Source organism: Medicago sativa, chromosome 4 (genome assembly GCF_051527215.1).
Source record: "Medicago sativa cultivar Bolivia chromosome 4, Bolivia_mono, whole genome shotgun sequence".
NCBI classification, from domain to species: Eukaryota; Viridiplantae; Streptophyta; class Magnoliopsida; order Fabales; family Fabaceae; genus Medicago; species Medicago sativa.
Window position 1 is genome coordinate 64696829 of NC_140752.1, and position 25629 is coordinate 64722457.

Below are 25629 nucleotides of genomic sequence, written 5' to 3' on the forward strand. Positions count from 1 at the left end.
ATTAACCAACTCCTGCACCAGTAAAAGAAGACTCCATTTGAGTAAGGTAATGGATGTCCTTTCTATATAGTCACTATGAGAGTTTTTTATTATGAGTGTTCTTACTCATTATAACTTCCTTACATTCTACAGACTCAAAAGCTACAAGGATTGTCAAAAAGTTACAAGATAGTACTAGGAAAAGTTAAAAGAAGCAATCAATTTAGTAAATTGGCATCCCCCCAGAGGGACCAAGTGGGCTAGAGGGAAGGATGGATAAGATATATGATTTAATTCATATATATTGTCGGTGTAAATATCTTTTTACACGGTCAATCAATCATAATTGTCAGATTATTAAAAAATATTTTACTTTAATTATAATTACCATAAAGTTACACATGTGATTGGTTTTGATATGCTCGGAATGTAAAACTTTCTACACGGGGAGTGCATCACAATTAAACTTTATTTATAATTTATGTTTTAATTATCCCAATTAGTTAGCTCGGTTTATGAGTTAAGAAACACTAAATGAGTTCTCGTGAGCTTAGCTCAATTGGTAGAGACAATATATGTATGAGAAACACCAAATAAGTTCCAAGCATGAGATAGAAGGTTCGATCCTCCAAAACTACCAAAACCACTAACTTATCAACAATTTCCTGTCCAAAAAACTATGTCCTAATTAAAATCATGTGTTTGTGGAACATCATATGAATGTGTGTCACCCGGGGATTTTCTTGGGTATTAAGAATTGTGATTTGTAACAGAGGATATTTGCTTGGGTGTAGGTAGAAAAAAATTTCAAATAAAGGAAGACAACAAAGTACCATTTGTCCACCTCAGAGATCCAATTCATGTCGTTAACTACACATCATATTGCTTTGACTTCAAATAATATAATGATTAATCACAAATTTAGTAGATACTGTAGACTATAGAGAATATGTGATAGGATTCGTGTCCACAAATCCTAAAACCTTCACACAAATACACATCATAAGAATTGACCAGTGCTTGAAGTTGCTTCAAAATGCATCTTTAATCAATAAAAAATAAAGGGTAGAAAAGTATATTAAGGTATAGCAATAAAAACCAGAAGAAAAAAAAACAAACATTTACATTTACTTATACGTAAGTACTACATCTTTGAATATTACTAGCCATGAGCTAAAATTTGTCATAAAACTTCCAAACACATAAGGCTTCAACTTTTCTATGCTTTCTCTATACTGCATGTTATCTTGCCAAAGTTTAGCTCTATTCTTATTCAAGTTGATTACCTCATAAGTAAGCAAGCATGACTTTAGTTAGATAAGAGGGGTCCTACCAACAACAACTTTCCAATACAAAACTATCAATAAATTAAGAAAGTGCAACCACCAGAGTAACGAACTATCTAAAGGTAGTGGCCCTATGATAGATTAATTTTTTTTTTTTAAATGAGCTACAAAATCAACATGGAAAAATGTGATAACTAGACAAGTATAATTAATGAATAAGCAAATTAGTAGTATGAGTGTTTTACACTTATTTGAAATATATCAGTGTAAATTTGAGGGTGCTGGATTCTCTACTGCAGCACTCACAGCAGCTCTCTATATCTCTTTTAATTTTTCTTCTATCTTTCATATGTTTCAATTTTATTTCAATATTTTCTCATCCCACCTTTGTTATTTTCTATGACATATAGTATAACACTAGAGTAGAGGATAGAGTGTGACGGGAAGGAAAAAATAGACATGTAATTGGGTATGTGATGGATATACCTTGTGATGGATATACCTATTTCATCGGATTCGTGATTAAAGGGACATTTTGAAAAAAAAAAAACTTAATTTAACTTATCTTATGAACACGTGTTCCAACAACAAAATATATTGCCTAACCAATCGAGCTCAAGTGGTTAATTAGTTTTATCAAGGATGAATCCTTTGAGAGAATCCAAATTTAATTGCTAGATGAAACAATTCTTGATTAGACTATCTTTACCTCACGACCGAACTCTGAATTATCAGAGCCTCTTTCCCCTGAAAACCAGAGGGTTCAGAACAACAACAAAATATATATGTCCTCTGTAAATAGAAATTTTGTGCCCCCACCCCCAAGAGTTGACCTTGCATGGACGGGGAGGATGATCTTAAACGAGCCACTAGAAAAGGAGGATAACACCACTAAACAAAGTATGCATATTGTTCCACTTAGTTAGTGTGTTTGGTTTTGCGATGACAAAAATTGATTTTGAATGAACTGATTATGTAAAATTGATTCTGACTAAAAGTGGGTTGAATGTAAGTAGTGAGTTGAATTTTAAATTTTGTGTGTAAAAATTAGTTGTAGAAATCAAAAGGGTTAAATATGTTTTTGGTCCCTATAAATATGTCAATTTTTCGTTTTAGTCCCTCTAAAATTTTCCTTCAACTTTTAGTCCCTATAAAATTTTCAATCTTCACTTTTGGTCTCTCTTTTAAAGTAAACTCATATGTAGAATTCATATTATTTAATAAAATTTTCCAGAAAAATTCAAAATATTATAAGAATCACTCCAAAAAAAATTCAGAATTTTTTAACAAAACATGAATTTAATATGAATTTTTATATGTTTTAAGGTTAAAAATTCATATTTAATTTGTGTTTTGTTAAAAAATTCTAATTTTTTTTTAGGAAATTTTTTTAGAATATTTTATACATTTCTGCACAATTTCATTAAAAAATACAAAAATTAAATTAAAAATAGGTACCAAAAGTAGTGATTGAAAATTTTATAGGGACTAAAAGTTGAAGGAAAATTTTAGAGGGACTAAAACGAAAAGTTGACATATTTATAGGGACCAAAAACATATTTAACCCAAATCAAAAACTACAAATTTTAACTTCAATAGAATCAAATCTACAAACAAAACCAATTCTACATTAACATTCAAACATGTCAAAATCAATTTCACTGTTCTAGAATCAATTTTGATTTTTCAAAACTGAAACCAAACATACACTTAATAGATCTAATGGTCCCCACATCTGTTGCACCATGTAGGAGCAGGTTTTTTTTTGCATGTATCCAATCTGCCGTTCTCAAAAAGATTTTACCTCATACCACTTCAATTGTACCTCCACCCTTACCATTTAATGTTAACCCAATTTTGAACCTAAACACTTTCAAAAAACCACTTATAATATGCTAGGATCACTCTTTTTTAACACTCTCTAACACTCACTCTCATGTGCAAAACTCACATGGGTCCCCCCCCCCCCCCCCCCCCCCCCCTTATGTGGGATCTATTTGCAATATGTAATACTTACATAGATTTCACCAAATAAAAGAGTAAGTGATAAAGAGAGAGTTAGAAAGAGCATTCATAACACTTTTCATTCCTACAAATCCAGTTTTCAAAATTGCCCAAAAGTATATTCATTTAGTATTTTTTTATTTTGGGGAGTACGTAGTATTTGTGGGGTAGAGGTATAAATATAAGGGTATGATGTAAAATTTTCAAACTAGAGAAGCTTATCCGTTGTACCATCGGAGAAAGGTCCAGTCCAATTACATGCCCACTGCAGAATCATGACATAGCACATGTTATAACTTATAACAATTTCTTTTTCCACCCCCCACACTTGGTTCGGATTATGAAATCCAAAAAAAAATGTAGGGTGTTGGAGGATGTTTTGAGCATATTTTTACACATTTTAGATTATATAATCTGAAATGTTATAGGATGCGCAAGAAGCTTGTTGGATGATATAAGAAATTGTCAACATTATAGGTAGTTGCAGTCAACTTCCACTATATCTAAGTTTTTATTTGATATCGGTGTAGGTATAAACAAATTAGAAACAAAACTAAAAACAAACATTTATTCAAGGCAAGAAATGAAGTCTTAAAATTAATGTTAGAGTCTGTCCAAAATTAGAGACAAAATTCTTCTGTCTCTAACTTGACATATTGGTCAGTGGTCACTAGCATTGGACAAAAAAAAAATGCAAATGTCTTGAAAAGAGACGGGCTTGTCTCATACTAAGATTGTAATGCTTAAGTTAGAATACTTTGTCCTTGTGAAGATGAACTTTAAATCCCATTTCTATCATTTATTATTATTTATCAATGATTTAGTCTCTAAAGTCTATCTCCAATTAGAGACGAATATTTCCCTTTTGTAACCAAAAAAATAATAGGGTAAAATATGATATTGTGTTTAATATTTTTATTTGTTATTTTTATAAATTATTTATTTTTGTACCTTTTCTAAATTAAAATCAAAATATTCCTTCTTTCCATAAAAAAATAAAAATAAAGTCAAACATGTAGGTGACTCTATAATAAATATCAAATCATTCATATTTGTCCTTGTGAGCATAGCTCAGTTGGTATAGACAACACATACTATATGCAAGGTCCGAGGTTGAAACCCCGGCCACCAAAAAAAAAAAAATCATTCATATTTCAATCAGGTGCACATTTTGGAACTTTAACAAGCAACGCACTCATATATCAGGTGCACATTTTGGAACTTTAACAAGCAACGCACTCATATAAATTACAGAAAGTAGTTTGCAATTAGTTTAGGAGTCACACCATAAATTTGTGCATAACATAAAATGAAGATGTTATTACAGTTGCAACTTGAGCTCTTAATCCAAATGCGTCCTTTCTTGCTGATACCACTTTTGTCAGACTATTGGGTAGATTGCTTGCTACTACTCTCACCACTCACAGGTTGTCTCTCAGATATTTGTATTGTTACATTTCCTGAAAATGTAGTTGTTAGTCTATATATTAATTTTTTTTATATATTTATAAGAGATAAAACTTTCAAGACTAGCATATATACATACATTTAGTTGTTAGTCCTTGAACCACTAATTTGGTTTTCTCTTTGGCCTATGAAGTCGATCATAAATCTCAAAATTCCATCTTCTAAAAGAATAACAAGCAAACATTAAATTAGTGCAAAATTAGTTAACTATCCATGCTATCATTAAGAGTTACTAAGTACTAACCATTCTCTTGGCGTGTTCTCTTGTAGATATGGATCCTCCACTATGCACATTGTGTCCATCTTGAGACTGCCTATTTTTCTTATTCATCGTAGAAACTTTTTGCCAATCATCGGCTTGCCATTTAACCCTCAATTGTTCTAAATTTTTTTCGTCAATCCAACCATCCTTATCCTTACCACTATGCACCTTGAACAAGGCATTTTTTAGTGCTAAGGATCCCCTACTATTGAAGCTCTTTTTAATCTTGTCTTCATCACGTTCAAGCCACTTGTATTTGGCCTACAAACAAAAACAATTCCAAGATCAATTGAAATGCAGGATAAAAGCAATTCTGAAACTTGAATAAGACTAAAGTGTTTTGAAGAGTGGGGCTAGGAAGAGTACAAGTTATTTTTTGATGATCAGACCAGTTTAAAGTTTTTTTAGCGTTGTCTTAGTGAAACAAAATTGACCAGTAATCCAGTTGGAGGAAATGAGGTAGCTGAATTAACTTTAGTTTAGAGGCTATTGTAACTATGTTTCACTTTGCAGTAGACTAAATTGTATAGAAGTCTTCAAATTGCAGTAAACTCAGATTTCTTTATATTTCAAGCTAAGTTTAAAGGGGAAATATCTTTCGGTTCCACTACACCACCATCTTTTGAAATTGTGGCTTAAACTTTGTTCAGAAGGTTTATGTGAAAGAAATGTCAACTCTTGGCACTTTTACCTTAAGGAAGAGCTTAGTTCAATGGTTAGAATTGCCGTGGAGATGTTTAATTCAAATTTTAAATGAAGAATTCAGGAATAAAGAAAATAATAGAAATCCTTTTTTGTTGTACACTTTCATTGGTTAGCCTTTAGCAGACAGATTCTCAATGTCTTGGCCTCGGATTCCTCAGTTCACTTGCAATTATTATATGTTCATGTCATTATAATTTATGAAGCCATTATTTAGTCATAAGATTTAAAAAAATGTGGTACACATACCCTCTACGCAAAATATACATAGCACAACTTTAAACAAGTTCTAAAACCATAGATCCATGTATGTGTATGGGTAAGGATTTCAGAACTAGCTAAGCTTTCAGAACATCTCCAACTCCAAGCCTAAAATCCCAAAGACTTTTTCACAAGCAATATCAGCTATTAAAAAGGTATTGGACACTCACAGATGTTGAAGGTGAGGAGGCTGGGGTGTGGGCATAAAGGGTTGGGAGGCATACGGATGTAAGGTCGAACCTGCCCCATGCTAACATACTAACCAAACCCACAAATATGACTCTCGCCAAATCAAAAAGTAAAAAATAAAAATAAAAATAGAACTTAGATATGAGGGTATGAGCCCAATGAGTGATAAACAAGACACAGGCAAGACTAGATTAGATAAAATAATCTAATCATACAAAATGTATTATACATTAAACAGTTACAAGAATAAATGACTTCCTGTAATTTCGCTGACAAATTCCAATATTGTTAAGACATGAACCATAATATTCTAAATTTGTCATGTTAAAGTTCAAATTTAGAAATGATCAAGTAAATGACCAAAAATTATAAGTAGCAGAGAAAATCGGATATGTATGGACGAATATATTCAGCTGGTCCTATTCTTTGTACACGAGTATGAAGTTCACACTTCGCACACTAAATGCTAATGTTAATGTGTTGAATCCATCAGAACTAAAGATCACAACCAATCAAAACTACCATTGGTTACTAACTTCACCATTGAGGAGAATTTGGGAACCTCTCCTGAGCCTAGAGACATCAAGAGTCTCAAGCTGAGACAATGCGATCAAGCTCTCAGACAATGTGAACAAATCTGATATGGACAGCATTTAATCTTTTTAAATAATGAAATAACAAAATGAAATTGGGTTCATTTCAATTTATACACTAGCCTACAATGTCACAAAGAAGTCTTAGCCTACTCCATAACAGGAAAACCTCTCCTATGGGATCAAAATCTAAAAATATCAAACATGGATTGCTTTCTATTGGTAAGGAATGTCACACAATACCTTAAAGTCAGCAAACCACTTGTCTATCATGTCATCATCCACGTTACTCCAAGATGTCCATGCCCCTTCAAACTTTTTCTTGACAATTTTTGTAATGACACCCCTCACTTCAAGCTCTGGGTGAAAGCTGAAAGTACAAAGCAATATCTATGTGAGATGCAATATTAAACATATACTTTTGATATGAATTACTTGTTTCCAGGTGCGGGCATGATCCAAATCCGTCCATCTACATCCTTTGACCCCCACTTGATGTTCTCCGGTGTTAAGGACGGTGTACCATTGCATGGATTTTCATGTGAACTGAGGGAAGGAACAAGTGACAAATCTATGGATGACCCCGTTTGGGAATGCGGAGATGGGGAAGATGTAGGGGAAGTCAGTAAAGGCTTAGATGTGACTGGTGTAGGTCTAATTTGGAAATGAGAATGAGGTGTGGAAGATGTAGGGGAAGCCTGTAAAGGTTGAGATATGGCTGGTGTTGGCCTAGTTTGGGAATGGGGAAATGGGTCGAGTGTATGTTCAGTCCGGAAAGATGGGATAGGTGGTTGAGGTGAGTGAGAGGTCTGGGAACACAAGATAAACAAACAATTACTAAAATATGCAAAGGTGAAGAAACTCTCAACCATGCAAGCATGGTTTTGTCATTAACTCAAAAAATACAGTCTGTGATTTGATCAATGCTTGCGTACAAAAAGAAACAAAGTATAATACTCCCTCTGGTCCTAAATATAAGAGAGGGTTGGGTCAACAAAAGTTGATATATTTGATCCAAAATCTGGACCGAATACACATCAATTTTTGTTGATTCAACTGTTTCTTAGTAATCGGAGGGAGTATATATGTTTATTTGTTTCATTATTATCTCTAGTCAGAACATAGGTACCAAGAGAAGGTCTAGAGGCATCCATTACCATCCCCTCATAGTACTTGTATTGTTCTTGAGCCCTGCTACTTCTATAAAAGAAATTGCTTGAAACCATTGGTGGAATGGGAGTCCTTCGTTCACCGTGGCTAGTCCAGCAATAGTAACCACTCTTAAACCCCTTCATACAAAGGTGTCCCTTGACATCATCAACTAAGTGAAACTTCAAACACTTGCATTTTGCACATGGGCATCTTAGCTTTCCTCCTTTCTTATAATTTTCTTGTGCACAAGCAAACTCAATAAACTCAACAACCCCCGCCATAAATTCATCTGTAACTCTTCTTCTATCAGGACCAACCCTTTTAATCATCCACTTGCGATGCTCGGGAAATTCCATTTTTTCCTATTTGAAAATATGTGACATGTCAATTACAATAGACAGGGACAATGTATCAAGATTCCTAGCAACAAATAGGTAATCTTTAAGTGCTAAAATATTTACATTTTTTAAAAAGGTCAATATGACAAAGGTCTACCATATTACAGAAAATAGACAGCAAAATATCACAAAGCAAATATAAAATGAAAGATTCACATTCCAGAATAAAAGCAAAAGGCTGGCTACATTTCAAATAGAGGGTGCAAGGAGATAAAGGAGAGTTTTTGCTTGGAACAATTATTTAGGGGTAAACAACCACAAAAACAGGTATTTTGCTCAGATTCTACACATAATTTTTTTATAAGACTATTACAACAGATTTGAGTAGCTAACAGTGGTGTATATCATATTGTTTTAACAATCACTTAACAAAAACGAAGCACCATTACAGAACTATAATCAAGGGAGAAGTAGAACTTGGAACCAAATCAAGTTCAAGTATGAGGCATACACATAAGAAGGCTCCATTACAGAGTTCTGGTCCAACAACAGCTAAAATGAAGCTTGAACGTATCACCGACAAACAAGTTAAAAGAACATGAACCAAAATATACGAAGAAAGTATACCTAAACTCAATCCTTTCTTCAAAATCTGAACAAATTGAAAAATTTGTTAAATAATATGAATAATCTATGTGACTTATGCTATTGGGCCGTTTATATTTCTATGTTAGTGGTATAGTCCTTTTATGCTTTACTATATGTTAACAATATGAATTGAAAGAGATAAAGAGAAACAGCTAAAGGATGATATGGTTCCAATAAAATGCAATTGACTAGATAATAACTTGACTTGATTATCAGGTTTCTTGTATTGAGCTTAACTCATACTTACAAAACCGACTTGTAAGGTGAGGGCTGCCCAAACTATATAAACACTACACCGGTCACGTCTCTAGGTAATGTGGGACTAAACCCACCCGCTCACACCCAACACAACAAATGCAACTCAAATGCCGCAATTAGGTGGCTAGGGGCGAACTGCAACGAAGACAGAATTTCAAACACTATATATTGACTTTGCAACCCTTATTTTCCTAACTATTATGCATTCTAATTGAACCCCTTACATCCTTCTCTTTCGCCTATTTTGGAATCTCTATTGTTAACAAAATCATCAAACAAGCATCAAAGAAAGGAAACGAACCACTAGGCGGTGAACAAAGGAAGCGTATAAATAAACCTTACCTGAAGCCTGGAATTGATGTTGCAGCGTAAGAAATCTTTGTGAAGGGTTTCCAATTAGGGTTTGAAATTGGGGTTTATAAGCCTAGAGTTGATGCTGAAGCGTAATGGCGTCAACAAGTTGGGGTGAATGACGGAGGGAAATGAGGTGTTGGAGGAACAAGTTGCGGTGTTTAAAAGGGTATGGAGGGGAATGGTGAGCGAGGGTTTGGAACGTTTTCGGAGGGAACGGTGGCAGTGGTGGGAAATTTTTGATCTCTATAAAATATTCAAATTTTGGTTTTAGTTTCTTTGAAAAATTTCTTCAATTTTTAATCTAGCAAATATTTTTCATCACCACTCATGGTCCTTGCTTTTAAGTCAACTCATGTGTATCATTCAAAATTTTAATATTGTTACACTCATATTTAATGCATTATAGAATTGTCTCTTAAAAAAGTTTAATATTTTTTAACAAGAGATGAAGTAATATGAACGTTTATGGTTTTGGGGCTTAAAATTTCATATTGAATTAATGTTTTGATAAAAAATTCTAAATATCTTTAGAAGAGAAAATATATTAAATTTCTTTGATTGTGCATGTTGAATAAAATGTACTAGTACAATTTTTATATGTTACCACTAGTCATACTAGCCAAAACGACGTGGCCTACATGGATTAGTCTTGACCAATCATTTTCGCGGGTGATGTGTGAGTCTTTCCACTGTGAGAGATCCATAAAGCGCCACGTCTGATTTGCAGTTTTTCACTTCGCTGTATGATCTGCTGACATAGTCCACATGTGTGTAAGTCTCCACTCAACGTGCCTTTGTGCTCAACGTTTCCTTATGTTGGTGTTTAGCCGACCGTCATTCAGACGTGTTAACGTTCACATAACCTACTATCAACCAAGCAAAATTCGTCTGTCCCTAAATTGTTTATCCGACAATTTCACGTAACAAATTGAGTCAAGACACATAAAAATTTGAAAAAAGTAAAAAGTAATTAATGATGGTGTGACCCACCTAATGGTGGGACCCGCTATGTATTTTATGTGTCTATTTCTCTCTAAATTGCACACTCCATTTATTTTGCTAAATGGAGAGGATCTTGACTCCAAATTACACTAGAAATCTTTTAAGTTATTTAGTTGTAGCAAATTATTTTTTAAGTTTTTTGGCATCACTTGGAGTCTAAGTTATTTTAAAAATAAAGGGTTAAATATGTTTTTGGTCCCTATAAAATTGAGAACTTTTAAGTATGGCCCTTATTTAATTTTAATAGCATTTTTAGTCCCTACAAAAAGAAAATTACATGTAATTTTAGTCATTGTAAAAATTAAATTTGTTTAATTATCTTTGGGTTCTTAAATTTTTGAGCGATTTTTGGGAGACATGTTTAGAACATTATAAAATGTTCATTTGCTAAAAATTAGAATTTTTTTACATGAGAAGAATTAAATATGAATTTTTTTAAACGACAAAAGTTCAAGAAAAGAGTAACAAAAATATGGACGTAGAAATCAAATTTTGAGTTAATATTTGGCAGACGGACTTTTAGTAATTTTCTTAACAGGTCTACTAAAAATTGTTTAAAAATTCAAGAATTTAAGCATAATTAAACAAATTTGGATTAAGAAGAGACTAAAACTAAATGCAGAATGTTTTTATAGGGACTAAAAAAGCTATTAAAATTAAGTAAGGAATAAATTTAAAAGGTTTCAATTTTATAAGGATAAAAACCTATTTAACCCTAAAATAAAAAACGAGTAAATAGGCAATTACCCCCCTGAAATTGTAAGTTTCATCAATTACCCCCCTGAAATTAACAAAACTTCAATTACCCCCCTGAAATTGCACAATGTTAATCAATTTACCCCCTCCGTCAAATTTTTCTGTTAGTAAACATGATGTTTTGCAAATACCCCCCTGAAGTTTTGCACTTATGTGCAAAATGTCCCCCAAACTTGAAAAATTATATATTTTTTTCTTATCCTTGACTCAAAAGATATTAAAGACAAACAATTAACAGTTAACTTAGAGTTTGACATTCATGCTTATTAGATTGGATAAATGGGGTTCTGTTTGTTGTTCGTGCTTATTAGATTGGATAACTATCTTAATTCCAAGATAAACTATTCATGCACTTTTGTGTGAATCTATTCATGGTAGCGTAAATTGGCTAGCTAAACAGAGAAACTCTTGTGTGAACCAGGACCAAGAAATTTGGTTTGGTCACACATAGAGTTTTTGCCTTCTCTCTCTTCACTAATAAACAAATACTTTCCATTTTCTCTCTCTTCTCTCTTCTCTCTCTTCTTTCTTTGGTTGTGACCAAAGAAAATTTCTTGGTACTGGACCATCTAAGAATTTCTCAGCTAAACATTCCTGCTGCAGGAACTTATGCTTCAGTTTGCCTTGTGAAACAATGAATTGCTCAAGTTTGACATTTATTCAAACGAGCCTAATAAAAAGCACCGGTCTTCCCTTGTTATGAAAGAGTAACGCTTGAATATAGATCATTGGTTTTTAGGAGTATTTTCAATAGGTAATATCAAAGAGAAATTAAGTACATAGATTAAAGGATAAGAAAACAAAAATATATAATTATTCAAGTTTGGGGGGCATTTTGCACATAAGTGCAAAACTTCAGGGGTATTTGCAAAACGTCATGTTTACTAACAGAAGAATTTGACGGAGGGGGTAAATTGATTAACGTTGTGCAATTTTATGGGGTAATTGAAGTTTTGTTAATTTCAGGAGGTAATTGACGAAACTTACAATTTCAGGGGGTAATTTTCTATTTACTCAATAAAAAACTATGAAAACCTTTATCACAAAGTTTGAAGCTAAACACGGACTAAGGGGGCAGCGCTTATGTTCCAACCTTAAACGGATGAGCCATCAACACGAAAGATGTTGAAAATGGCAGCGCGGTTGAACTGGAGACCACTCTGTTCTCTCCCTTTGTCTCACTTCACACACCAAAACCTCCGCAAACTAAACCCTAATCCACGCTTCCCCAACTCAAAACTCTTCTGTTCCGCTTCTCTTCAAACCTCACCTTCACCTTCACCTTCTCTCAATGCCGAACTCGACCCATATCTCCGCTGTTCCATGCCGCAGCAGAAGCCACTCCGAGTCGCGGTTCTTATCAGTGGCGGCGTTGACAGCAGCGTTGCTCTCCGGCTTCTTCATGCCGCCGGTCATTCTTGCACTGCTTTCTACCTTAAGATATGGTTCCAAGTATGTCCTATTTCATTTTTTGCATTCGTTAAACGATAAATTCGAAAATTCTGCCATAAATATTACTTTTTTATTTATCATGAAATTGGGATTTGTTGGTTTGGTGATTTTGTGTAGGAGGATTTTGAGAACTTTTGGACGGAATGTCCTTGGGAAGATGATTTGAAGTATGCTAAAGACGTTTGCAATCAGGTCTTTTTCATATCCTTATTTAGTGTGTGTTTCGTTCTACAGCTAGAAAAATTGATTTAAGTTAAAAATGAGTTGAATGTGAAATCCCGGAAATTTTGAGTGTAAAAATCAGTCAATAGATACAAATCCTACCTTCTAGTTAAAATCAATTCTCGAGGCAAAATCAATTATACAGTTGAGAGCAACAAAACATGTGAAAGGCAATTCTACAGAGCGAAACACGGTGGAGGCAAAATTGATTCTAGAGATTTTTGCCCCCAGAACTTATTTATTGAAGCTACAATTTGTTGCTTTTGCCTCTAGAATTGATTTTTAGTCGCATGTTTGATATTCAACTTGCTTTTAGATGAATATTTATTCAAACATAAATCATTTAACATGCAGCTTACTTTTAGCCATAATCAATCTTACAAAATCAATTTTTGTCATTGCAGAATCAAACATACACTTACTGCAATGCTATCACATTACCAATGTAAACACAAACTGTATCTGTATTTATTTCATTGTTTTCAGGTTGAAGTACCATTAGAAGTTGTTCATTTGACCGATGAATATTGGAAAAACGTGGTATGCATTACGCCCTTCATCTACTATCTGTCCTTCTAAACTCAGCTAGTACCATTTTACTAGAATTTTAAGTTTTTGACAGATCTAAACTTTATAGGCCTATTTGGAATTTCGAATTAACTTATTTTAGCTTATCTATTAGCATAAGCACCTGTGAGAATGTTTGAGAGAATTTATGGAAACAACTTATGATATGTATACATAAGCCGTTTTCAGATTATTTCTATAAACTATTTAAGATAGCTTATGAAAACAACTTATAGCTTTTGTGAAAACAATTTGACTTTATTTTATGTTTTGGTTATGGAAATAGCTTATGCATAAGAACTTATATGATAAGCGTTTAATTAAACTATTTATCCAAACATGGCCTAAGTTAATGAACATGTTCTATTTGCAATTTCACTGTTGAGTATTGGCCATTGCAGCTCTGTCTCATATTTGACTTATTGAACTGTTTATCAGGTTTCCTACATCATTGAAGAGTATAGGTGTGGTCGAACTCCGAATCCGGATGTTCTTTGCAATACAAGAATAAAGTTTGGTATGATGCACTGAATGCAATCTAAACCAAATTGTTGTTTGTTGTGTTTTGTGTGTGTGTGTGTTTTTTTTTTCTTCTTATTTTTCTGTTTTATTAATAAAATGTTTTTCCTGTTAGGTGCATTTTTGGATGCAATTGGTGGTATGGGTTTTGACTATGTTGCCTCTGGGCATTATGCAAAGGTTATCCACCCATTTGCAGATGAGATGGATGGACCTTCTGCTCTAGAACTATCACAAGACACGGTACCAATATGAGATATACTTTTGTGGTTACAAGATCTTGTTTTCATTTGCGGTTTGTAGGTTTTATTTCTGCACTTCCATATCTTTGAAGAGTTTTCACTGATTAGCTAACCTAAGTTAATTGTTTAAACTAATACTAAGTGTTTCATATGCCTCCAAAGAAAAACATATTTATATGCTTGCCTGTACATTAGTAGAAAATCATTGTTAGGTGCTCTTACATGCTATAGTTTCTAATGTGGTTTGAAATTTCAGGTAAAGGATCAAACTTACTTCCTATCACACCTATCTCAGTCCCAGCTGAAGCGACTTCTTTTTCCACTTGGTTCTATTCCCAAGGTTTGTTGTGACTAGTTTTGTTGAGTGTTGCTGGTATTTCGTTTAACTTTTTCAGAGGTTTAGTCATTTATTATGTCAGAGTGAGAATTCTGGCAGTATTATTATATCACTACATGATGTTATGGAGAAACTTTCACTCTAACCCTGTCTCCTGCCACATCATCTGCAGGATGAAGTCCGCAGGCTTGCCGCAAAATTCGATCTACCAAATAAAGATAGAAAGGATTCTCAGGGAATATGCTTTTTGGGCAAGGTATTAGTAGTGAACAGATATTTATTCCATATCTATTTCAATGTTTGATAAATATATGACTCATTACAGATACTCTTGATTTTCTGATTAGTTTTGAAAGAGACTGGTAAAAATAAAATGACACTTATGGCAATGTCTAATATAAATTATAATTTATAACTATTCTTTAACTTTTAAAACATCAATGCCATTATTTTGTTCAAAGTTATATGATTGTTTTGAATTAATTTTTGAAGATAACTCATTCTATCTTTGTGCAATTTGAGTCAGATAAAATTCAGTGAATTTGTTGCAAGACATATTGGGGAGAAAGAAGGTATCATACTGGAAGCTGAGACGGGAGATTTCCTTGGCAAACATCGGGGCTTCTGGTTTTATACTATTGGTCAACGCCAGGGTCTACGGCTACCTGGAGGTCCATGGTTTGTCCTATCTCCTTTTCTTTCCTGCATTAATTGTATTGATCCGATGAATTTCCTGTCACATTTTATACATTCCATTTTATGTTGAAGACAGATCCACATTGTAGTGATAGATCTGTTACTGTTACTTTAGAGGTTAGTTAGTTAGGTTGAAGTAGATAGAGAAAATGATAAAATGCTTATCATCTATAAATAAGGATAGTTTAGAGAGTGGATATCTTGTTAATTGATTGATTTAGGGACTTTTGCACTGGGTTGTGGGCAGACCCTCAATGATCTGTCATTATTCTGTAATCAAGGGAAATTCTTCCTCGTTGTCTTGAATAATACCTGTTGGTTCCTATCATGTACGTGTAGAAACATGGAAGTTTAAATTTATGTCAGTTAGCTGTAATGTACTTTTTGTCATTTTATGCAGGTATGTTGTTGAGAAGGATGTTAAAAACAATGTAGTTTTTGTGTCCAGAAATTACTTTTCCTTTGACAAAAAAAGGCGCATATTCCGTGTCGGGTCTTTTAAATGGCTTAGTGGGATGCCTCCTAGCCAGAGAAGTCAGCTTCGATGCAAGGTGGATGGATATCTTGAACATTAACTTCTGTTCCCTGCTATCACAAATGTTTTTCATATTTACAGTACTTGAAGTTCCAGTATCTTAACCTTTTCAGGTGAGACATGGTCCCGTGTTCTACGATTGTAGCTTAGAAATGGAACTTGGAGAAGATAACGTAATTGACTCTGCTGTCGTCCGCATATCTGAAGATGATCAAGGCCTAGCAGCTGGGCAGTTCACAGCCTTCTATGAGGGAAGAACATGCATTGGTTCTGGTGTAATTTTGGAGTCCGGGGATGATCAAAGTTTTCCAGTATGCGCAAAAGCTTTGGAAATTGCACGAATGGAAGATAAATCAAAGATTGGGAATCCAGTTAAGATAAAAGTTAAACCAGATAACCTGCAAGAAGTGTGTGATTCCGCAGAATTGGCAAGTAAAGCATCATAGGGAGCATGATATTCTAGACTTGCTTCCACGAAATCAAACGTGCAGACTTGTCAGACGAATGCAGTTTAAATTTTCCCTTTTATCCGGCATCCGAAAATTGGCAGGCATGTGCACACGTGTTAGGAAATTGTACACTGAAGTAAAAAAATAAATATAAAACGCTAGGTACTGGTCTCCCTTAAGGCGTGGGAACATTTATTTAGAATAAGTATTTTTTGGAGGGAGGGATGCTACTTTAAATTGCAATGCAAGGTTGTAGGGATCCTCTGCACATGTTTTTAGAAGGGGAAATGGATCCTCTACAGCAAGTCAGAGAATGAGGTAAAATAATTTGAAGAGAGAGGATAGTTTGTGAGATAGATGGTGTAAAGAGATGTTAGGGGAAGGATCAAGGTTGAAGCAATTGTTTTACTTGACCATATTTATTATAATGTTATTTTCCCCCCATAAATAGGTTTTGCCTCCCCTATCTTGTAAAAAATAATAAATTTTGCTTGAACGAATCATTTTTAGAGATATTTTAGTACCAACATAGAATTGACTGACATTTAAATTTTTTGAGAAAATTGGAAATTTATAATTTTCAGAGAACAAGTATATCTTCATATTTAATGTTAAGGGCCACTTAGGACCTCTACTTGCATGCTTTGAACTTGTATATCTTCATAGGTGAAGTTCAATCACCTAGTGGAATTATTAGATTCTCTCATGTATGATTTACGGATGAGAGGGTAACGTGTACTCAGTCACCATACAAATTAGAGGTGGTGGATTACACATTACTCTTTGATATGTTGATTACAAAGGAACCAAATTCATCATTTACTAGTCTAATTTATAAGAACTTCTAAAAGGATTTATATTTACCTCACTCCTAAAGTATTTACTTGCGAGGTTTGAACCTTCAAGTCTAATGACCGTCTTTTCTTTTTACCATTAAACTAAATTTTGAAGGTGTATTTGCGACTTGGTTTTTGGAGGAGAAATTTTTTGATATATATTTCATATCTAAAATATAATAAAATAAAAGAACATACTCATGTAGTGAATATTTTTCACCTTCATAGTAGGCGGATGCGATTTTTCAACATGGTTATATTTTTTAGAATGTTTTTCTTTTCCTGTTCTTTTAACCAGTTTCATTTTGTTTTAAAAATAAAAGCTAGCGTAGGTTGAAGGTTGAATCCATAGGATGTAACAAATCAATCTCAAGTTCGAAAATAAAAAGCGTAGGTTGGAGATCACGTCCCCATGAATTGACCTTCCATCACAAGTAAAAGAAGAGTTAAATAAGTTTTTGTTTAATTTTTGTTTTTCTTCTCTTTAAACAATTCAAATATTTTCTATCAGTATTTTTTTGTCTCTGTTTAAATCTAACTCTTGTATACCCTTCAAAATTTTGAATTTTTTTGCATGTTTGATATATTTATAAAAATCTTCCTTACAAACGTTTAAAATTCTTAACAAAAGAAAAATTACATATGAATTTTTAAGTTTTTGACATTTGAAAATTGATATTTAATTTATATTAATTATAATTTTTTGTGAGATAGATTCTTATAACATTTTAATACTGGTACTAGTTTGTTTGTAACAGGGAGTACTCTCTCCCTGAGCTGCTTAGCCGTGCATACCAGTAATAATTCCAACACAGTTTTGAACACAGGAAAAAGAGAGAAAATGGAAGAATTATTATTATTTTTTTAAAAATAATTATACGATATGATTTTTTTAGAGTAATGCTCCAATAATTATTCTTAATCAGATTAAATTTTACAGTTAGTTTATTTATTTATGATATGATGATTAAAACCGCTTCTCACTGTTTTCTTAACTACATAACAAAAGTAGTATACAATTGAGATTTTTTGGTGGTAAGAAGAGGATATGTATTTATTTTCCACGAAAGCCGGTTAAACATAAACATGCAGTGTGGATAATGAGAAGGAAGAAGATAAACATAAACCCCGCCAAATCTTCTACTCAATCTTCACAATTTAACATATAGTTTCACTCCATTTCACCAATGGCATTTCTTTCTCACTTACACTTTCCCACCCCTATCTCTTACTACACCTCCCCCAAAACCCCAACTCCCATTTTCTCATTCCACAACACTCTCCCCTTTCCCACTTCAATTCTTTCCCCCTTTTCTCAACCAAAATCCATCTCTCTCCCTCGCTGTTGCCTTTCCCGCTCCGCCCCGAAGTTCAGCGCCGGTGAATTCTCCGGCACCATTGACGACAATGAATTACCAGAGGAATTGGTTGAATTACCAGAGGAATTAGAAAATCAGATTGATGATTATTCCGATGACGATGATGTTGATGTTGCTGCGCTCGAGCGAGAAGCAAAGGAAGTTGCGCTGGAGTATTCAAGCTCTTTATCTCGCGTTTTGACTATCGGTGAGACTCTTTGCTTCATTCGTAGTTAATCGAGTTTTTACTTACTTTTGCAGTCTTCAATAATTATCTTTTTTTCTGTGCGTGTGTTTGATGATTTCAGAAGATGAGAGAAGTGATGTCAAGGAATCGGGTAAAAACTCCAAGAGGAGTAAACCGAAGAGAAAAATTGTTAGTATATTCTTCAACTCACCTAATTCTACTCTCTATTCAATGTTTAACAACTATGAAGCACGCACACGGACACCGAACATGACACTGGTAATAATTTGAGAAAATGGCATGTGTCGGTGTTGTGTTTGTGCCTACAAAGTGAAAGAATTTAGGATGCTTCTAAATTTCATGTGCTAACTGGCAAAACGCGACAATGTGATTAATATCTACATATAACAGACACAGACACCAGAAACACACTCATTGACACGATATTGATAATAATTTGAGAAATGAATTAATTTGATGCATGTAATCACATGTGTCAGTGTTGGATATCGTGTCAGATATCGGACACTGGACATGCTTTTGACGAGAAGTGTGGGTGCTACATAGATTGATATATAGACTAATATCATAAGTTACCATAAAAATTGAGGCAGCCACATTTTGTTTGTAACTAGTTAGAACTTGAATTATATATGTTATTTTTGAAGAGATTGAAATAAATTAGGGTTATTTGCTGAACTTTCGTCTATTTTGAATGGTAGATCCCTGATAATCTTCTACCAAGGATTGCTATTGTTGGAAGACCGAACGTGGGCAAGTCAGCATTATTTAATCGTCTCGTTGGGGTATTGAATGTTTTTTAATAGCTTTGTTTTTTTCTTATCGATTTTTTCCTGTTTTGGGGAAATTAATCTTTGGAAATTTCGATGTGTATGGAATCTGAATGGTGGAAACGATTTCTTACAATAGTTGTTTCCTTTCTATAGGGAAACAAGGCAATTGTGGTGGATGAGCCTGGAGTTACGAGGGACCGTTTATATGGCCGATCATATTGGGGAGATCACGAGTTCATGGTGGTGGACACTGGTGGTGTTCTCACTGTTTCAAAATCACAAACTACTGTTATGGAAGATCTGGATATTAGTACAACCATCGGTATGGATGGTATTCCCCTTGCCTCTAGAGAGGCAGCTGTTGCCAGGATGCCATCGATGATTGAGAGACAGGCGATTGCAGCTGTGGAAGAATCACCTGTTATTATTTTCCTGGTCGACGGTCAGGTAATTGTTTGTTTGCATATAAAATCTTATGTTTTTCCTTCTCTTCCATGTATGAACCTACTTTATCTTGATTCTTATTTTAATATAATGAATATATAAAAAGGATAACAAGATATTTAAAAAGTGATTTTTACTTTTTTTGATGGTTATCAATTACCTGTGGTTCCTCCCTGTGTACAACCATTTTGGTAATTCTGCAGTCCGGCTGAATCTTCGAAGCTTTTAGTTGTTTTTTTCCCATTGAATTATTTGTGGTACCAATCTGGCCATAGACGTGCACTATCAAAATGAGATAACAGTTTTTGTTGTTCATACTTGTTAAGTGCATGATATGATAATTTTCTTGAATCTACCAATAACTATAACCTGAACACAGTAATGATAATTATGCTGAACAGGCAGGTCTAACAGCAGCTGATGTGGAGATTGCTGATTGGCTACGTAAAAACTACTCAAATAAAAGTATCATTCTTGCAGTTAACAAGTGCGAATCTCCACGGAAAAGAATTATGCAGGTGTCTGAATTTTGGTCCCTCGGGTAAGTTATATTGGTGGAGCATGCTTGAGGCGTGACAAAACACCGTAGAACTTGGTCTTGACACTTAGCTACTTTAATAAAAAAATGCATGTCTTCTGATGTTTTCTTTACATGGTCCCTTAGGACTAAAACTTGATATATGTAAATTTTTATTTATTTATTTTTTTTTATTTCGTTGTCAACTGTCAAATTCATGGATATGGTTTTTCAATGTGCCTCAACAAGCGTGAATTGTTTGCGTATTGGTTTCAACTGACCGTCGATGTCAAAGACGGTGTTGAACACACTTACCTCACCATTGTCAACATCTAAACTAATTCTTTAGAGATGATTATATACTATGTTGGTGTGACAATTAATTCTTTGTAGTAACTAGCTAGTTCAAGTGGTTAATTTAATTATGATGTGGTTAATGTTAAACTAAGCTTGGTTAATTCAACTAACATTTTTGTAAATTTAAAAAACTATAGAATCACTCTTATGCGTTAAAATTCACCTCATATTTTACTAGGTGCATCCTCATGTTTCCTCTTAATAGTTTGCTTGAGTAATTGTGGGTATAACTATGCTCAGACATAAGATCTTGGTTGTCTTGTTATATATTCATGTGATGTAGATACAAGATTTTACAGCTATTACATATTTAAGAAAGAAACTTCATTTCTATGGCTGATTTAGACGTTTTAGAAGTTATACAATTGTTGATGTTTAACATCTTGATACATCCTGAACATAAGAGACAAAACATCGTCTCACATTGTGTTTGACAATTAAGTGTTATTTGAAGAGCAACTGTTAAACTTCATTTTGAATGATCTTGTTTTACAGTACTGATTTTGGTTAACATTTTTTTTTTTTATAATCGATTTTGGTTAATATTATGGTTGAGGTGAAGTGATATATTTTTGAAATGATTTATATTAAAAGTAATTTTGTAGTAAAACTTGGTCCAAAATTCTCAACTCAACACACAAGCAAAATTTTTGCACTTCTAAACTAGAATCGTTTTGACTTTTGAGGAAAAACTTGATTTGATATAAAACATCAAATGATATTTTTTTTTCCTGCACAAAACCTTATTTTATGCTTTCAATACCATGGTTGAGTGGTCATACTGTTAATGCAAACATATAGTGCAAAGCTCTTGCATCATGTTGTCCACTGATGCTTCCCCAAGTGTCATATGTTCTAATCAACATGTTCATTGCTATGGTTAATGATATATCAGGTTAGAACCAATTCCAATATCAGCTATATCAGGTACTGGAACTGGAGATCTTCTTGACCTTGTTTGTTCAGGGTTACAGAAAGTTGAGGTTTGTTTTCCAAAAATATTGAATTATCTTCTGCATGCATCATTGACAATGAGTAACTTTAGGTGATACTTATATTCTGTAGCAGGTTGATTTGACTATATTATACATTCACCTACCAATGATAAATTGTTGATTCATTTGGAAGCATTTTTCATCACCATACAACCAGGGATCAATTTGTTTTAATCTGATTTTGAAACCCTTGACTTTCTTACTTACACTTCATTTTATGCTATACAATAGGAGCCACAGAATCTTGTTGAAGAAGAAGATTATGTTCCAGCAATTTCAATTGTTGGTAGACCAAATGTTGGCAAAAGTAGCATTTTGAATGCACTGGTTGGCGAGGATAGAACAATAGTCAGCCCCATCAGTGGCACTACACGTGATGCTATTGATACTGAATTTACTGGACCAGATGGCCAGGTTTGTTTCTTTTGGTGACTAACCAGTAACTTTTTTCTTTGAATGGCAAAAAATTCAATATGTTGATAATGGAAAAGAGTACATGTGGTACTGAACCCAAAGAATGGGAATGAGTACAAGTGGCACTGATTCACAAACTAAGGACAGAAAATAAAGGCACAAAAACCTATCTAATCAACAGTTGAAGGGATTAACGAACCACTCATAATACAACTAGGGTTGTCCCACTTTTTTAGCCAAGAGCCATTGCCAAGAAATGTTTTGACTTTGCAGAAAAAATAAACTCATTACGTGCCTTCCAAATTAACCAAAGTGTCGAGTGCCAAATCAGCCATAGCCCCTTAACTCTGATATCCTGCCTGAGATGAAAACAACATATCTCTAGCAGCACAAAAAAATCCCCAGGCATAACCATCGAAGCCCCTAACCAATTAAAAGCCTTATACCATATAGAGCTATAGAATGGGCATTTTGCAAAGAGATGTTCCTCCGACTCCCTCACCCCCGGCCACCAAGGGCATGGTGGTTCCCTCCCCACCTCAAAGACACCGCATTTGACCAAATTAACTAGCAACTATTTGGTCTCTAGTGCCACAGAAAAACCATGTGACTACTTATAATGTTTAGCATGTTTTGCGAGAAAGAAACTTTGAAAAGTGATTAGTTAGGTATAATGTTTTCCCCATCCAAACGTTAATGGTTTACGGCTGTATACTTTTGAACTTACCAGATTGTAATAATAGTGAATTGGTAAGCTTTTAGAATTTGGTTCAGCATGATAATTTTTTTTTTCCTTTCTCTAGAAGTTCCATCTTATTGATACTGCTGGAATCAGGAAAAGGACAACTGTAGCCTCAGCTGGAAGTACAACAGAAGCTTTGTCAGTGAATCGTGCATTTCGTGCTATTAGGCGTTCCGATGTTGTTGCTCTTGTCATTGAGGCCATGGCTTGTATCACTGAACAGGTTCCCAATAAATGCTATTGTAGATGAACACAGATCTGTTTTTAATTCTGGTTACAATAAGGCATTACTGATGTAAATGGGGTGCCATTTGTTTAATAATTAATATTGTCCATAATCATTCAGATTTTTTTTTTACTAAACTATTTCATATATCTTAAAGGACTACAAGATAGCTGAAAGGATAGAAAAAGAAGGGAAAGGTTGTGTGATCGTTGTAAACAAGTGGGATACAATACCAAATAAAAATCAGCAGACTGCTTTATACTATGAGCAAGATGTCAGAGAGAAGCTTCGCTTACTTGATTGGGCTCCAGTTGTTTATTCTACTGCTCTAGCTGGGCAAAATGTTGACAAGTAAGTTTTGGCTGGAAAATCTTTGATTCATTGAAGGTGCACACTGCTTAGTATGTGTTTTTGTTGTTGAAAAAGTATTGCATAGTATGTTAATTTCATGCTTTCTTTGAAATCTCCCAATTTTGCCTTGAAAACAATTTCTCCCTTCTTAGGCATACATATTTGTAAACAAATACAACAAATACAAAATTTGAACACACATGGTGAATGATTTCTAAATTTGTATATTTAATTGACATTAGCAATTGCAATGTAGTGGTCATAGTAGACTTTATGTAGTAGTCAAATCATTGTCTCTGCAGAATTTTGTGGAGAGTAAATTGATAGAACCCATAAATTCAAGGTAACGAATCTCTATTTGGGTTTGGGCAATTTTTTTTTTTTTTCCTTCTTCTGGCTGTATCATGTAACTAGTCTGTAGTTGATATGTTTTCTTGGATTTAGACAATAACATTGTATAATTTAATAATGTTAAAATTACGACTTATCCGATATTTTTTATTGTTGCTAATCCCCTAAGTGAGGAGCTGATTAGTTATTATTATTTTGAACAAAAGGATCATTGTTGCCGCTAGTGAAGTCGAAAAGGAGAGATCAAGAAGACTTGGTACTTCTATATTGAATCAAGTAGTGCGGGAAGCAGTGACTTTTAAGCCTCCTCCCAGGACACGAGGTGGAAAAAGAGGGCGTGTTTACTATTGCACTCAGGTATTTGCACCATTCGACGGTAGTGCTTACCCATGAGTTCCTTCGGTTGAGCTTTATGCTCTTATAAATTATATAGTATATAATTACTTGGTATCTTGTATGTTCTTAGTTCCTTACTAGATGTCTTCTTGCAGGCTGCTATAAGGCCGCCTACATTTGTGTTCTTTGTCAATGATGCAAAACTTTTTCCTGAAACTTACCGGCGCTTTATGGAGAAGCAGCTGCGTTCAAATGCGGGATTTCCTGGTACCCCCATTCGGCTTTTGTGGCGCAGCAGAAGAAAAATGGAAAAAGATGAAGGTCAATATTTATTTTAAGTGTTGTCAATAATTTTACCAGTACTACTACATCCTCTGTTTTTTGCTTTCATTTTTTTAAAGAAGTTTCTGATTCCTCCACCAGGACTGTTGCTAGTGATGTATGTATATGTTATTTGCTTACAGGAAAAAAGGTGACAAGGCCTAAAGAAAATTTTTCGTCACACCGTCGAAAATTGATATCAGCTACACAGTAGGAGCAGACATTTTATCATATAGAAGAGCTGGCTGTGGTTCTGTTTGTATCGGGAAAAGCGAAGGCCGTCTTTTCAGGGACTACTCAAATGATTCAGCTACCTGAAATTAACTAAGGTTAGTAAAAGCTCCACAAGTACGAACGAGTGCCAGAAGTTTGGATGATAATCTTTTCATTTACAGTGATCGTGATCCTTTTGGTAATTTTTGTGGGCATTTCAAAGTTTGTAGTTTGAGGTATTAGCACATTCATCCTCAATAACTAGTAATCTTATCTTTAGAAGTAGTTGGGTTTTAATTCTGTTTTTTTTTCTCTCCTCAAATAGTTAAGTTGGATATTTTCTGGTGATAACGCAGTCGTTACTCTTCGGAATGATGCTGAAACTTTTGCTCAGCAATTGCAAGTAATTTTTTGAGTGGAGAAATGAAAATATTATCTTGTAAATATATCATGTTCATCATTTGGAGAAAGAAAAGAAGATTAAGCATTCTTTTAAGTAGCCGTCTAATCACATTTAATCTATACATATTCATTCATGAAAGTATTTTAGAAAATAATATCACAATGGTTGTGTAATTTAGTAGATAGTTATTAAATTCTTATACTATTACTCATACTGTATGAAATATAAGGGGCCTACTTTGTCCTCTTGAACATAGCTCCCCGGATGTGAAGAAGAGTCCGGCGTTCGGTTTTCATTTATTCACCTTAAAAGATGAATTTTTAATTAAGATTACTGGACAAAAATAAAATAAACAAAAGTGACCTACTTTTTCTCAGCTCATCATGTATTTGTTAGTTGATAGTGATACCTACAACACAAGTGATTTAAGAGACCAAATAATCCCTCTGGCCTATAATCATAGTGTATTTGACATTTCTCACAACAGCTGTTAGCATATTAAATGTCTGCAGCA

At 34.0% G+C, this 25629-nt stretch overlaps 3 protein-coding genes across 4 annotated transcripts; 2 read left to right on the forward strand and 1 right to left on the reverse strand.

The window, feature by feature from the left end:
- Positions 1-4297: 4297 nt before the first annotated feature.
- On the reverse strand, positions 4298-9708 carry LOC146930739 (uncharacterized). 2 transcript variants are annotated; one of them, XM_085702204.1, is made up of 7 exons: positions 9482-9708; positions 7901-8257; positions 7179-7552; positions 6987-7113; positions 4981-5259; positions 4816-4897; positions 4298-4729 (listed from the first exon to the last, which is right to left on the reverse strand). In XM_085702204.1, the coding sequence occupies exons 2-6, from the start codon at positions 8249-8251 to the stop codon at positions 4883-4885; spliced, it is 1146 nt and encodes a 381-aa protein (XP_085558330.1). In that variant the 5' UTR covers positions 8252-8257; positions 9482-9708; the 3' UTR covers positions 4298-4729; positions 4816-4882. The 2 variants fall into 2 exon arrangements, with proteins under 2 accessions (XP_085558330.1, XP_085558331.1); XM_085702205.1 differs by lacking the exon at positions 4816-4897.
- Positions 9709-12319: 2611 nt separating this feature from the next.
- LOC146930740 (tRNA (5-methylaminomethyl-2-thiouridylate)-methyltransferase) lies at positions 12320-16783 on the forward strand. Its single transcript, XM_085702219.1, has 10 exons — positions 12320-12703; positions 12821-12895; positions 13412-13465; positions 13931-14009; positions 14127-14254; positions 14510-14593; positions 14763-14846; positions 15117-15268; positions 15687-15837; positions 15935-16783. The coding sequence occupies exons 1-10, from the start codon at positions 12374-12376 to the stop codon at positions 16265-16267; spliced, it is 1470 nt and encodes a 489-aa protein (XP_085558345.1). The 5' UTR covers positions 12320-12373; the 3' UTR covers positions 16268-16783.
- A 1405-nt stretch (positions 16784-18188) lies between these two features.
- On the forward strand, positions 18189-25368 carry EMB2738 (GTP-binding family protein). The gene is made up of 12 exons (XM_085702218.1): positions 18189-18672; positions 18773-18840; positions 19374-19457; positions 19599-19892; positions 20291-20430; positions 21659-21746; positions 21990-22172; positions 22976-23137; positions 23298-23491; positions 24049-24199; positions 24334-24499; positions 24643-25368. Exons 1-12 carry the CDS (start codon positions 18294-18296, stop codon positions 24711-24713), a joined length of 1980 nt encoding a protein of 659 aa, XP_085558344.1. The 5' UTR covers positions 18189-18293; the 3' UTR covers positions 24714-25368.
- The last annotated feature ends 261 nt before the right edge of the window (positions 25369-25629 follow it).

Bases quoted from the DNA above. Each gene is read 5' to 3' on its own strand.
- LOC146930739 (XM_085702204.1), bottom strand. From the start codon at position 8,251: ATGGAATTTCCCGAGCATCGCAAGTGGATGATTAAAAGGGTTGGTCCT. The intron at 7,553-7,900 runs GTAATGGATGCC...TTGTGTTCCCAG, and splicing joins ACAAGTACTATGAGGGGATG to ACCTCTCACTCACCTCAACC. The intron at 7,114-7,178 runs GTAATTCATATC...TTGTACTTTCAG, and splicing joins ATGCCCGCACCTGGAAACAA to CTTTCACCCAGAGCTTGAAG.
- LOC146930740 (XM_085702219.1), top strand. From the start codon at position 12,374: ATGTTGAAAATGGCAGCGCGGTTGAACTGGAGACCACTCTGTTCTCTC. The intron at 12,704-12,820 runs GTATGTCCTATT...GATTTTGTGTAG, and splicing joins ACCTTAAGATATGGTTCCAA to GAGGATTTTGAGAACTTTTG. The intron at 14,594-14,762 runs GTTTGTTGTGAC...CATCATCTGCAG, and splicing joins CACTTGGTTCTATTCCCAAG to GATGAAGTCCGCAGGCTTGC.
- EMB2738 (XM_085702218.1), top strand. From the start codon at position 18,294: ATGGCATTTCTTTCTCACTTACACTTTCCCACCCCTATCTCTTACTAC. The intron at 19,458-19,598 runs GTATTGAATGTT...TCCTTTCTATAG, and splicing joins TATTTAATCGTCTCGTTGGG to GGAAACAAGGCAATTGTGGT. The intron at 22,173-22,975 runs GTTTGTTTCTTT...TCCTTTCTCTAG, and splicing joins TTACTGGACCAGATGGCCAG to AAGTTCCATCTTATTGATAC.